General features: G+C 34.6%; 1 protein-coding gene across 1 annotated transcript in view; it reads left to right on the top strand.

Moving 5' to 3' along the window:
• Window positions 1–11,338, top strand: part of LOC106466679 (A disintegrin and metalloproteinase with thrombospondin motifs 18-like) — a 51,627-nt gene extending 40,289 nt beyond the window's left edge. The window contains exons 17-21 of the mRNA XM_022394742.1: window positions 841–967; window positions 9,543–9,744; window positions 10,070–10,273; window positions 10,408–10,597; window positions 11,091–11,338. Coding sequence (XP_022250450.1) covers window positions 841–967; window positions 9,543–9,744; window positions 10,070–10,273; window positions 10,408–10,597; window positions 11,091–11,212 — 845 coding nt within the window. The 3' untranslated portion in view covers window positions 11,213–11,338. The remainder of the gene's footprint in view (window positions 1–840; window positions 968–9,542; window positions 9,745–10,069; window positions 10,274–10,407; window positions 10,598–11,090) is intronic.
• The last annotated feature ends 3,081 nt before the right edge of the window (window positions 11,339–14,419 follow it).

The following is a 14,419-nucleotide window of genomic DNA, read 5'->3' as shown; positions in this document are numbered from 1 at the left end:
GAAATACTATTATGCAATTTGAATAATATAGTGTTCAAAACATTGTGCCTAGTTCTAATATCTTATGAAAAGTTTAATTCTTTTAAGATATTAATGTATAACACTTTATAATAATGAACATCATTTAAGATATTTTTGTGTAATTGTAAATTTGGTTTTAGATGAGATTTTTCTCTAATGAATCCTCCACACAAAGTTCTCAACTCGTATAATTTATATACACTTGAGAAATATTTCTCAACCATTGAGTTTTTTCCCATAATTTTTATCTACTATCATCAGTAACTTAATGGCATTGCCTCTTATTATTTTATAACAAAAAAAGAAAAAAGAATTGCTATTGAATTAGTTACTATTTTGCTGTTATGTGACAACAAGCGCAAAATTACAATGTGAATTAATTATTTTTTCGTTATTATGTTACAACAAACCTAGAATTACAATGAGTTACTACTTTGTTATTTCTTTCAGCTATGTGGTGTTTTTATTAAGGTAATTTTGGGGAAATTTGAAAAATAGACCTAAAAAATATATAATGGGATAGCCCACGTACTTAATTCTTAAAAAAGAAGCCTCTACAATGTGATGGTTGGTTTCTATCACAGAAGACTGCTTCTGTTTTGTAGAAATACAGAACATTATCCAATTACAGAAATATAAACAGGTGAGCAGTTTTATGTGTAATACATTAAGATCTTCCCCATATATACTTGCTTCCTATTACACAGCGTCGTTACGTCATATGCTGTAGGTTATATTATTTTCACTAATATATCGTTAAATACAGTGAATATGTTTGTCCCTAAACATTTATTTATGTTCCTAATGTTTTACTATCAGGTCATCAATATCAGAATCCCCGCTGTGTGGACGAAAAAGGACTTCCGGTAGTGAAAAACCTTTGTTCAATAGCATTACGACCTTCAGTAAACATAAGTGCTTGTAATAAGCACCCTTGCCCAGCAAGGTAAGTCCAATAATCACGTGAATTAGCAGCTTTTGTAGTGTTATGTTAGACCAATATTTAGCATATAAACCAGCGAATGTTATCATACCAAGTTAGACCGATAGTTTTGTAACAATTGACTACTCTTGTCATGCCTGGTGTGTTCATTGGTCTTTTTTATAACATGGAAACCACCGGAATTTATCAAATTTGATCAATTCGAGAAGTTTGCCGTTTAAGGTGAGTCCGAGACTTATCTTTTAACACAGGACTCAGCAATCCTTGTCAGTTCGCCCAAGAGTTTTGTAACATGTGAAAAAGGAGCTCTTTCTATCAGTTGATTGAGAGAGTTCGTGCGTAGGTTTTGAATTAGCAACTTTGTGAGTCCAATAATATTTTAGTAGTATGTGAAATAACCATCAATGCTATATGCACTATACACAAGAAACAATAGTCCCAACTCTGAACAGACACTCTGAATATATACCCAACCATACCGTTGAAGGCATAGCGTAAACCGTGTGGAGAGGAGGTCGAATAGTGAAGCTGGACGCGCATCCGGCACACCCATGCACGGCTGTAGAACGAAACGGAAACGTTGGGCTCACTCGTTTTAAACCCAACCCGAAAAAAATAAAATGAAAGTGTTAAAAGAATAACAAAGGGTAGACAAAATTAACTACCGATGACGTCATCGCAACTTGTCTCGATGAAATTGGTGAATAAGTCTTCGACAGTGGCGTAGCTTCCTGAATTCGATAACCTTTCCACTTCACTCGGTAGTCATGCTTCCTATTGTGAACATATTCACAGATGTAATGAACCATGCGTCAGTCCATAAAAACAAACATTATGAACCGACATGTCATGGTCTTCTATATTTCAATAAGGAATCATGACGTTGGTAATTGCTGACATGGAACACTCAGAACGTCTTACAATGCTTGGTTAAATCTATTCAAAAACAAACAGAAGATGTAAATTTTAGAATATTATAAGGTTCATACGAATATGGAGCAAGTTTAGAAGAAACATTGGATTTTCGTAACGATTGGAAAATAAGCTTAACACTAATGTATTTAATTTGTCCTTTACGTAAACGTAAATCTTGGCTTTTCTTATTGGACAGTCGGATTTGCAGCCTTCTCTACGGGCAATCGTGGTGGAGATATATCCGGGCGATGTGATATATCAGCACATTTACTAATTCCAGAAAGATATACGTCTGATAAACAAAAGTATTATATGCTAGTTCCGCTATATCTATGTATAAATGCAGCATAGTGGGTTGTCCAGAACAGTAAAACGTAAATAACTGATCACAGGGCTATTAGTTTTTGTATTTTTTTTGTTCTTTTATTTTCCATCTATGATGCAAAGTTACATATTTCGCTTAACGACTTCCTAGTCGTATCATGAGTTGGAACCAAACGCTGAGCTGAAATGAATTTCTGTTACTTATACTTTCTGTGTGGATATACTCTGGCATCGAACAACTTTATGGGAAACGTCAAGTACTTTTTCTGCTGTCACTGGTTGACAGTACGAACTACAACTATGTACTTGGAGAATTTTTGTATACAGTGAATTATTATCATACATCGTTTCAGGAAGTCAAGTAGCAAAATTTATTATAATAACGTCCCATAGTTTACTTAGTGTTTCAGTAGATTGCATTAGGTCTTTGGTGAAAAACCTTGCAAATACAGACAACCGTTGAAAAGTTTCATTATTGCAGATGTCAAGCTTGACCAACAACAATTAACTAAGGTAGTTTGCAGCACTGTTAAGGTGACCTGTGATGAGAGCTTCATGCCAAATTGTAAGAATTTCTTTTCTTAATCGTTGATTACGGAGTATAATTAATCTCTGTTTTTCTTGATAACCCATATAAGACCACCTTCCACGGGTTTCGTTAAAGTTTCCATGACAATATTTCCGTATAATAGGATATTTCGGTTATGTTGCCATTTTCTTTTTTTTTCTTTCACTTCATTACTCAGTTCTGTTTGAGTTGAATTTCTTTCTTGAATTCGAGAGAGCATTAGCCACTATTTTTTTATCCACTGATGTGCTCTATATTACATATGAAGAACTGTATACAATCGGCATTCCTTGCTTAGTGTCAGTTAGATTATTGCTAAAGATAGATGATTTGTCAGTCCATACAGTTCAGTTTTTATTGGATAAATATGGTCTACGGAACTTTGGTGCGAAGTCCAATGATAAGAGTTCGTTATGATAAATAGAATATCCCAGTTCACATTCGATACATTTTCTGGAGATGAAAGCACATACCAGCCACTAGGCTAGCACATATTGCGTATTTCGAAGCATCGGTCTAGACAATCAGATTATCATTTATTTTAGGATTGCATGATAGAGATTTACTACAAAATAATACTTTTATTTCTTGAAATGCATAATTATACATGGACGCACCTCGGTTATGTTTTTGGTTGCATAATTTTCTGTACGTTTTGTTCATTAAAGGTTATGTATCGTTTGCCATTCTGATTGTATTGTATTGATTTTTTTAGAAAAGTCACTTTTTTTAGATTAGCATAATATTTATACTTATTCAAAACCCGTAAAATGTTCCATATCTTTATCACTAAGCACGATAGTGATCAGTGTGTAGTGACGGGCCGGGAAAAAATGCCGTCGCATATTATGTATTGCTCATTATAGTTTCACAATTCTCATATAACAATCTAAGATACTTTTATAAACAACTAACTTAGGATTTCGAGGTTTTCAAAATCTATCAAGACCTCCAGTTTAGCCAAAAACATCGCTAAAGTAGAGAACCGGCGATTAGCGCAACAGCCAAATGTTCTGCTGGTTATTCTGATTCTGGCATCAGAAGGGATAGCTCACCAATGCTTGAAGTTCTTGAGGTGACTTACACACTAAACTTTTGCATTTTAACTTGGGGAGTACAGAAATAGTATAGCGTTTCACTAACTTCAACACATCATGTCCATCAAGACAACTCATCACGCCAGGTTAAAATTACTGCCTTCATAGCGACTGCCATTCATTAATATCGACTGTTTAAAAAAAGAGGGGAAACAAGTAATAAAAAAAATTGGAAAAAATAAGGATGATGTAAAGATGGCAATGCCAAAAAGTACAAAAACTAGGTAGGAATGAATGCACAACATCATACAAAAATCCCTACATAAGTAGCCACTGATTCAATGTTACAAGCTTATGGGAATTAGCCATTGTCAAACTTAATACCATTATTCAGTTTAAATGTTTTTATTTAAACCTTAATTCATGCAAATGAAAGGAATTCGATATTTAGTTGTAGGTACACGTTTTTCTTGGAAATATTTGGCTACTTATGTAGGGATTTTTTTAAGGTTTTGTGAATTCATCCCTACAATGTTTGTGTATTTTTTAGCATCGCCATCTCTACAACTTCCTTATTTTTCAAGCTATTTATTTATAGTATATAAACTATCCTACCGAAAGTCATGGGACACGGGTAGTGATGAATAAAACATGTCTTTATTCCAAGAAATTAACAGCGTGTTGGCCCTTCTTTGGCCTTAATGACTGCTTCACCGCGTCTGTTAATTTCTGGTAGAAAGCTGGTGGTATTGTGCTCCACTCCTCCTTAAAAGCATTAGTAAGCTCCACTACCAAAGAGAGCCATCTTAGCCTGGCCCTAATTTGCGTTCCAGTTTATCCCAAAGATGTTCTATCGGGTTGAGGTCAGGGCTCTTTGCCGGCCACTGCAATGTTCAGAGTTTCTTCTCTTCAAACCATCAGTTCACAATCCTTGCTTTGTGACATGGAGAGTTATCATGTTGGAAAGTGTAAGGACCGGTACCATAAAATTACCACAATGTAGAACTCAGCATTCATGGATCCATGCATTGCAATAAGTGGACCCAGTCCATACCACAAGAAGCACCCCAAGACCATGATACCTCCACCTCCAAACTTCACTGTTGGGACAACACACTCAGGTAATAAGCGTTCTCCAGGCATCCTCCATACCTCCAGGCGATAATAGTGTCAGTATTAACTCCACTTTCTTCTACAAATGAGATCATTGAATCAAATATGTCCTTACTGTTTTCAGACAGTGGAGTGATGTGGCCAAGGAATATCAACCGTGGTTCTTGAATAAGAGTAATATGCTCTACTATATTAGTTTTAAGATAATATTTCATTCTCTGTTTCACCCTTATTTTTGTCTTATCCTTTCTATCACAGGCAATCCCACTATTTATTCGTGAAAGAGTAGCCCAAGACTTGGCGGTGGGTGGTGATGACTAGCTGCCTTCCTTCTATTCTTTCACTGCTAAATTAGGGACGGCTAGATCGTGTAGCTTTGCGCGAAATTCAAAACAAACCAAAAAACCTTTTGAATATCTAAGTACAGTTCCATATGCTGCAACGGTTCAACACTATTTTGCTCCCCTGCCCTCTGTTTCTTTCTTTCTCATCTCAGCTTGTGTCTATCTATTACGTGTAAGGTGTCGTCTTTGTGAATGATGCCAAAATCTTGCATCACAGCATTAGAGATGCCTGCTGCAGGACAATCCGAAAGACCATAACGATTTATAAGTCCTAGCCAGCACAGACATACTAGTTCTCATCTGATGTGATATACATGAAAATTCAATTACTCTATCAGCAGATGAGTTTGAAGTAATCTCTGACCCAGAATTGTCAGGATCAAAGTTTTTTCTGATTCAGATAATGAAGAGTTCTAAAACGATTCTGCAATGTTCGTGCTTGCTTCATCATCTAATATCCTCTTCTGAGTTTAAATTTTTCAGCCATTTCGCAGTTTTAGGTTAGTATACTACATCTACTCATCCAATGCCAGTTTTCTTTATGTTTGCTGGTTGTTAAAAAATTTTTTCAGGAATAGGAACTCAATGAGTTACATCACATTTGTAATATCTTGAAATAAATTAACAAGCAGCTATAACAAACGATTTCATTGTTTCCTTAAGAAAGTTCTGCCATTTACATCAGAAGCAACTTTCTAACCAATTTCAGCAACCTTTGTCTCAGCATCTGATGGTAATGACTTATATGCTGGTAGTATGAAATGACATCTGCAACTGTTGGTAGAACATTGATTTTCAATGGTTGTGCATCAAGTCCTGATACATGTGAAAACGCTGACAGTTGTTTATTTTTAGTTCGCCTTCTCCAACTCGTGATAAACGTTGTAATAAAGGAAAGGGAAAAGAAATATAGCACCAGAGTAGAGTGACAATCCCTCTTCAAACCGTTTCTTACTCACAAAGTGCATTGCATCCACGTAGTAGCTACTAGCTCAAGGAAGGTTGCCAACTAGTACATGTCAGGAAAGTATTTCTTAAGCATGAAGAATGCAAACAACTAACGGGTTGAATGTCAGAACATTATTTCTCGGCATAAATATCGGAAACTTCAGGCGTTTTGCAGAACCAGTAAACGAATACAAAACTGAATATATTTTACACATTTATTATAAGTATGCACATACTACTATTATGCCCATGGAGAATTTGATATGAGGCAGAACAATATTTTGCTCCACCCTAATAACTAGTATTGAAAGCAGCCTCAAACCTCTTGCCTTGTCTAACGGTTGAAGGACTCTGTTAATCAGTTCCTTTCACAATTCCGGTTTGGTACCATGTACGAAGTCAAGTATTCTATCTTTTTCATGCATATCAGGAATTTCCAAAAGTAACTGTCTAAAACTGAAAAATATCCAGCTGTAGATCACGTTTTTGTCTCAAATTGACAGTCCTTGTAGACTTTCATAACTGGTAAGTTTTTCTCAAATGAATTCATTATATATTTCCCAAATAATGTCAAGTATGAAAACTAGCCATGAGCTTTTTTTATAATTAACAAACCAATTTGATGCATGTTCTTGTAAAAGGGTAGCCGTAAAAGCTACACTAGAGTTTAAGCTACGTCCAAGAATGCAGGCAACTTTGTATTGTTTCAACCATAGAATCACAGTATAATTAGGTTGTCTCTTAATTTTCGGACACTTTAGCAATACCATGAACTTGTTACATTTACATGAATTGTGCAAATGATCTTCTCGACTCAGATGATCTTGGTCTCGAGTCCTCCTGATTACCGATACACCTTGAATCATTTGATTAAGCTGTTGTTCGACAGGTTCATATGATCATGAAGTTATATGACGTCAATTCTGAAGTTAATTCCAAATAGATTTGTTTTGAACGGTTTATGTCAAAATACTGTAATCCATATTTTTTCTGGCCGTTGTTTTCCATGTTTCGTTTATCTACGATATTGCCAGAATAAAAAGAAAGATGATTTACGTAATATGCATAACTTTATGATAACCATAGACAAATGATTTACGTAATATGCATGACTTGATGACAGCCATAGGTAAATGATTTACGCAACATGCATGACTTGATGACAGCCATAGATAAATGATTTACGTAATACGCATGACTTGGTGACAGCCATATGTATGTGATTTACGTAACACGCATGACTTGATGACAACCATAGGTAAATGTTTTACGTAACATGCATGACCTGATGATAACCATAGACAAATGATTTACGTAATATGCATGACTTGATGACAGCCATAGGCAAATGTTTTACGTAACATGTATGACCTGATGATAACCATAGACAAATGATTTACGTAATATGCATGACTTGGTGACAGCCATATGTATGTGATTTACGTAACACGCATGACTTGATGACAGCCATAGGCAAATGTTTTACGTAACATGTATGACCTGATGATAACCATAGACAAATGATTTACGTAATATGCATGACTTGATGACAGCCATAGATAAATGATTTACGTAATACGCATGACTTGGTGACAGCCATATGTATGTGATTTACGTAACACGCATGACTTGATGACAACCATAGGTAAATGTTTTACGTAACATGCATGACCTGATGATAACCATAGTTAAGGAATCCGGATTATTATGTGTCCATCCTCTCCCATTTGCTCAGATCAGTGGAAACACGCTCTTCTACCAAGAAAAAGTTCTCTGTAAAACACTAATGTCTTGACGAAGATAAATATATATTGTACAGTAAATACTTTTACAACACAAAAAATCTGAAGATATTACTTTTCTTTAAACATAATACAAATACTAGGGATTCATCACATATTATAAAAACAAAACTATGCGGACTCTACACAAGAAGTATAAAAAAGAAAAGAAAAAAGCTTTCGACACTAAACAGACACTCCATATTTATACCCAACAAGCATGTTGGTGAATCTGAGGATCTTGTCGAAGCTTAAACCAGCATTTCTGATTTTTTTTTATTTTGTGGTAATCCTGTGCTTAAAATCAGCGAGTCTTATTTTAATGTACATGTCTAAATCTCCGGGGTAATATTATCTCAAATGTTACAATAGCTGGTCTTGTCGTATTAAGTAATTTAATATTGTTCTACAGAGATCGAGTACATTATATGAAAAATATTTTGGAGTCTTACATATACCACGTCGTTTCAGTCGATGTTCGCCCAGTCAAGTCATGCTCTGTAATAAGGCTGTCATGTTCAGAGCACACACTTCCTACATGCTAGCTTTCCACAATCCATTTAGTATACGAGAACAACATATTCCTAGCACTCGTTTTAACAGTTCAATCGCACAGAAATTCATAAACAATGTATGCAAACACTTGACTGGTATGTCTTTAGATGCAATAGCATGAATACCCATTTAATTTTACCGCTGCTTAAGGTGTAAGTCAATTAAGATAATACCTTTGGATGCAGCATGTGTACACTGACTTGTTACACTTTTCCGGTCGGAGATCCTTCTTTATTATTATGTTGCGTAATGTTGCTTGGGCCACGTGAGCAGCTATTACCATTGAAATTGGTGTTACAAGATGTCGCACTTTGTTTAACACAGTTATGGTGTGAATTGTTGCAGGTCTCTTTCTGGGTGATACTATAGCCCAAATTCTACATTTTTTTTTTGTTTGCCAATATAATTTAGTACAAGGCGTATCCCTTTCTTAAAAAATTTTAAATAATCTACTGTGGTATGAAAAAGCACCTTTCAATACAAGATATTTATACACTCAGATCACAAAGATGTGTTCAGATCTGGAATTTAACTTTTTCATTCTAACATACTTGTTTTATAAAGTGAAAGAGCTTGTTTTTTGTTGTTTTATTGAATTTTTGCGCAAAACTATCTGCGTTATCTATCCATAATTTTGAATTGGTAGACCAGAGGGAAGGCATTTAGTCAACACCACCCAATGCCAACTCTTGAGTACTCTTTACCAACAAATAGATGGATTGATCGTTATATTATAACGCTCCCACGGCTAAAAGGGCAAGCATGTTCGGCGACAAGCTTCAATTCCGCGGTTAGCAGATTGTGAGTCGAGCGCCTTAACCACTAGTTTTATTCTTTTGTACGATTTTGAAATTATAATTTCTTCAGTAAGCTTGGCCGTGTGTTATCACAAGTAAACTGCACGTTTTAAATGATTCGCTGATTGTTATATAACAAAATGTAATGACCCACTTAAATAATCTGCACATTTTCATACTTGTTCTTGTTATAAAGATGGGAAGTTGGAAACTGGACAATATGTTCCAAAAGCTGTGGTACAGGGTTTCAACATAGGACTATCCGATGTGTCCAGGAAAAAAAGACAAAAAGGACAGTGACTAGACGACACTGTCATGGCTTGACCCTGCCAGTAAGGAAACAAAAGTGTAAGCAGACGGAATGTCCTCCGATTTGGGTAACTGGTCCTTGGACAAAGGTACGCCAGTTTAAGAAATATATTCTAGCAAACACGTTACTTAAATTAATTTAACATTTTAAGTAACATTTAGTCTTCAAATTCCAGTAAAATATAATTACTACATTCTCATAAAATTTTATTTCACAGGATATAGAACAGTAAAAGTATTACAAACACATGTTTTACACGAAAATACTACCGGCTTTCTGTTTTTGTCCACAATCGTGCTTTGCTCCCACTTTTGAATAACTAAAGATCTTAGATGTTTATGAAATTATTGTGATGCCTATAATAACAAAATAAATTATATTAATTTCTCATATATCTTTCTTGGCACATCCAGTGTGAAGGCGGCTGCAGTTTGGGTGTTCAGACAAGAACAGTAGTTTGTCATAAATATGGCTTGTGGAATTTTCCACGTTTGGATTTCAAAGAGTGTAAGCAGACTGAAGCGCCCTCTTCCGTGCGTAGATGCAAAATCAACGACTGCAAACAGTTTCGACTTGGCCATGAAAATGGAGAATGGATCACCGAAAACTGGGACCAGGTAACAACACGTCATTTATTATAACCTATAATTAACCTTAGACACGTGTTGCAAGTTTTATGTTATTGCTTTCAAAATAAAATAAAAGTGTAAAGTGAGTAAGAAACTAACAACATTTTCACTTGGCTATTTAGTGTAGTGCAACTTGCGGCCAAGGACAACAGACTAGAATCGTCAGGTGTGTTAACCGTGAAAATCATCTAGACAGTAAGTGGTGGAATCTGAGAACAGCGTACCACACTCCACCACAGTGTGATCCACTAACTAAACCTACCAGCGTTAAGCCCTGTAATAATGAAACCTGCATTCTCACTGAAACCCAAGGTAATATTAGACACAGTAGAATAAATTAAAAATAGTTAATTACTAACTTCAGAACAAAATATTCGTAAATTTAATATTACTATAATGTAAGATCATTGTCTTTTAAATATTTAATTAGTTTTTGATTTTTCCATATGAAACACAAATAGATTCCTGTTGCTAATTTAGGGGCGAACAAGAAAATATTCGAATTAAAGTTTCTTTTTTTGTGGGGTTTATCTAATTTTGGCTTTAACACGATATCTTAAGTTATCCAAGGGCTGGGCTTGGATTTTGCTCTGATTAACAAAACCAGAATATTATTGGCAGGAATATCATCTGCCACTGAGCAAGCAAGAAAATTTAAGATAAATCCCTTATGGCGAAACACCTAAATTTGAAATTTGTCGTAATGAACAATTAGTAGATGTAACCAATGTTCGAATGTTAAGACTTCTGATAATTTACGTAAATTATACAAAACAAAAATATTTCTTGATTTAAATCTCTGCAGGACCTAAATGTTCAGACCTATTCAGCTGGTGTGATGTAGTGGTCAAGCACAATGTCTGTGATCATCAGTTCTATGCCAAGAAATGCTGCACGTCGTGCGCTAAAGCTAAGACACTTCTTTAATTAAGGGTTATCCATTGAAAGCTCAAAGTGCCATCTCTGTGTGATGTTACACCACGTATTTTGTACTGTATTCGATATGTTTACATATGTGTGTGATCTCTCCTTTTTTAGAGATGGTATAGATCTAGGAAATAAAATAAATAAATCATATAAAAATTAAGAATAGAAGTCACATTTTCTTTCTTCATACTAGCATCAAAGTAACTTTATGAACACTCATTTCTAGGAACTTTTTTTATTGCATCATAACAATCGAAAATTCTAGACATTTTATAGTATGAAAATGTTACTTTTGATGTTATGACAAGTGATATAAAACCATTACATGATGTCACAATATGGATATAATGTGAGATATAAAAGAACTATTTTTGGATGTATAAGCAAAGCATAAATACAATAATACTACACTGCTTGTGCCGGTTCCACACAAGAATTTCTTAAAGTCATGCATGAAAGGTAAAAATAAACTTCTATCATTTAGTTCAGACCGCCCTCTGGTAGCTCAACGGTAGCCTAAGTGGGTGGAACGCAAATGACCCATTGTGTAGATTTGTGCTTACAAACAGTGTACGCTAAATGTAAAAACTGATGCCTTATCAATCACAAACATCGTAGCTTGTAATGTAACATCAGCAAAACATTTGGGTGTAGAAATGCCGTTAATTTATTTTGTTTTGAATGAAGCCATGTTTTGTGGTTTGAAACTTTCGTTCTTTTAACACTTTCTACTCACTTCAGCAAACTTCTCCAATTCTCGCTCTTTATAAATACAACGTGCTAAAGAGTTAAATAAATTCGTAGTTACGGAAATGAAGGTTTTAGAAATAACATATGATTGTAAAAATGTATTTCTTGAATAATCGAGTCCACGCTGTTATAAATATGCTACTGAAGTAAGTAAGTAATAATCAAACAATGCATTTAATATTGAATTTTGGAATTTGTTCATTTCTCCCCATACCTCTAGAAATATATAAAAATACTTTCAGTTCTGTTGGCTATCTATAAGCCAAGAAAATAACATCGATAAACATGTCTTAGACATGAAAATAACATCGATAAACATGCAAGATTAAAGGTTGCACTTTTAATTCCAAAAACTACAGTTGGCCAGGACTATGAATTATAACTTTAAGGTTTTTTTCAGATTGAGATTGCATTATATTGTTTGATATTACCAAGCAAAGAAATAATATAACAAGCCAATGGACGTATCACAAGGACATTTCGAAGGTTATTTAGTTTTAAAACTTAACTAAATGCTTTATCTAATGGTTATAATGTTTTTAACTCAGAACTGTAACATCATTTCACACAAAATATACCTTTGAAAGTTACAAAACGAATAAAATTATGCATATTTGTGTGTGTGCTTAAAATGCACTTCTACTGCTGTTTGTCCTTGGTCCTACTGAGTTGTTCACTTAGATTTTATATAATATATTCATCTTGATTCATAATAGTATTTGCATAAATTTTCACTGTGGTGGATTATCCTTTATGTCCACACGTAAGACAGTATTCAGACACATAACATCACCTATAATCTATAATGGCGGTTTTTCATATTTTGTTAAGCTTTATGGTGTGTAACTGCACAAACAGAGTTGTGAGACAGCGCATAACTGATCAAAATGTACCTTATACACTGTTATATGGTTATAATTGCGGATACACCACGAAGTTTGCCACTCATAGCCTAGTCCACACATCAGCAAAAACCTACCAAATACATGGCCACTGTTTACTTTTTAATTTGACTTCAGCAGTAAAGCATGTAATTACTGTGCTACTCATAATATTAGCTGAGAAACTATAGTCAACCTTCCACAGCTCAGTACTAGATGACAGATAATACAAGAAAAACAACTTCCAAAAGTACAAGCGGGAAATCACTAATGACAGATAATACAAAACAACCAGAAGTACAAGCGGGAAATCACTGATGACAGATACTACATAACAACCAGAAGTACAGGCGGGAAATCACTAATGACAGATAATACAAAACAACCAGAAGTACAAGCGGGAAATCACTGATGACAGATAACTACAAAACAACCAGAAGTATAGACGGGAAATCACTAATGACAGATAATACAAAACAACCAGAAGTACAGGCGGGAAATCACTAATGACAGATAATACAAAACAACCAGAAGTACAAGCGGGAAATCACTGATGACAGATAATACAAAACAACCAGAAGTACAAGCGGGAAATCACTTTTATTCCGTTACACAGAAATTGTGGTTCACGCAACTCTAGAACTTTGAAACAATAAAAATTGATTTTCGAGTTTCAATACTACTGTACAATCCTTCAACTTAACATACGACTTTGGTAACTACAAATTTTATGCGCAACTGCACTTTATAATACGTCCCATTGTTTTTCAAAGGTATATATGTATAGCAATAAACTTTCTTTTAAAGTTAGGTACTTTAACAACAGGTCACTACGGTTTATTTCTCAAGTAAAGAATCGTGTTCTTCATTTCTTTCTCTCACCAGTTATAAAGGATAACAGACACTTCGTGATCTCAAGGGTAGTTCTCTAGACCAAAAAGTATTTAATTGATTGTCATAGTGGAGATATTTGCAAATTCTCCTTTAAAGTGATTGGCCAATTTGCTATTTCCACAAACCATGTAGATATTTCAGTGTTCCTATTATTCCTCAGGTAGTCATATATTAATGTAGCATATGTAGATACAGTCATTTACATTATTACTCTATGAACATTTATTTCGGTGAATTTAGACTGCTTTTCCCAAGAGGCAGCAACGTCTAACCTCAGTTTTAATCGAAGCTTATGTTAAAAACACAAGATGCATTTAGAACGCTTTGATAATGTTTTTCTGTTCAATCTGCTCGTCCAAATCAACTTTCATCTCATCTACAAGTAAAATGCATTTTAATGTTTGGAAATAGAAACGAAACATAATTTTAGAAGAGTGAAATTAATTCATATTAACAGGTTTAAAACTTGTTTTAAACTTACATCTGTAAGAATTAAACTTTCTTCAGTGTATATTTGCCAGCTTTCAAGATGCGGTAATCGACACTGCATGTTGTACTTATAAAATAGATTCTATACGTAATCTGTTAGGTATATTGTTAGCGTTTCAAGCAACACATTTAATCGCACTTCAGTTTATATCGTTTGACGTTTAATATCCATAGTTGTCCTGAGCGATCGAAA

The sequence above is a fragment of the Limulus polyphemus genome, unplaced genomic scaffold (assembly GCF_000517525.1).
Source record: "Limulus polyphemus unplaced genomic scaffold, Limulus_polyphemus-2.1.2 Scaffold2341, whole genome shotgun sequence".
Lineage (NCBI taxonomy): Eukaryota > Metazoa > Arthropoda > Merostomata > Xiphosura > Limulidae > Limulus > Limulus polyphemus.
Note: the sequence above shows the minus strand (reverse complement) of the source record. Positions and strands in the feature narration are given on the sequence as shown.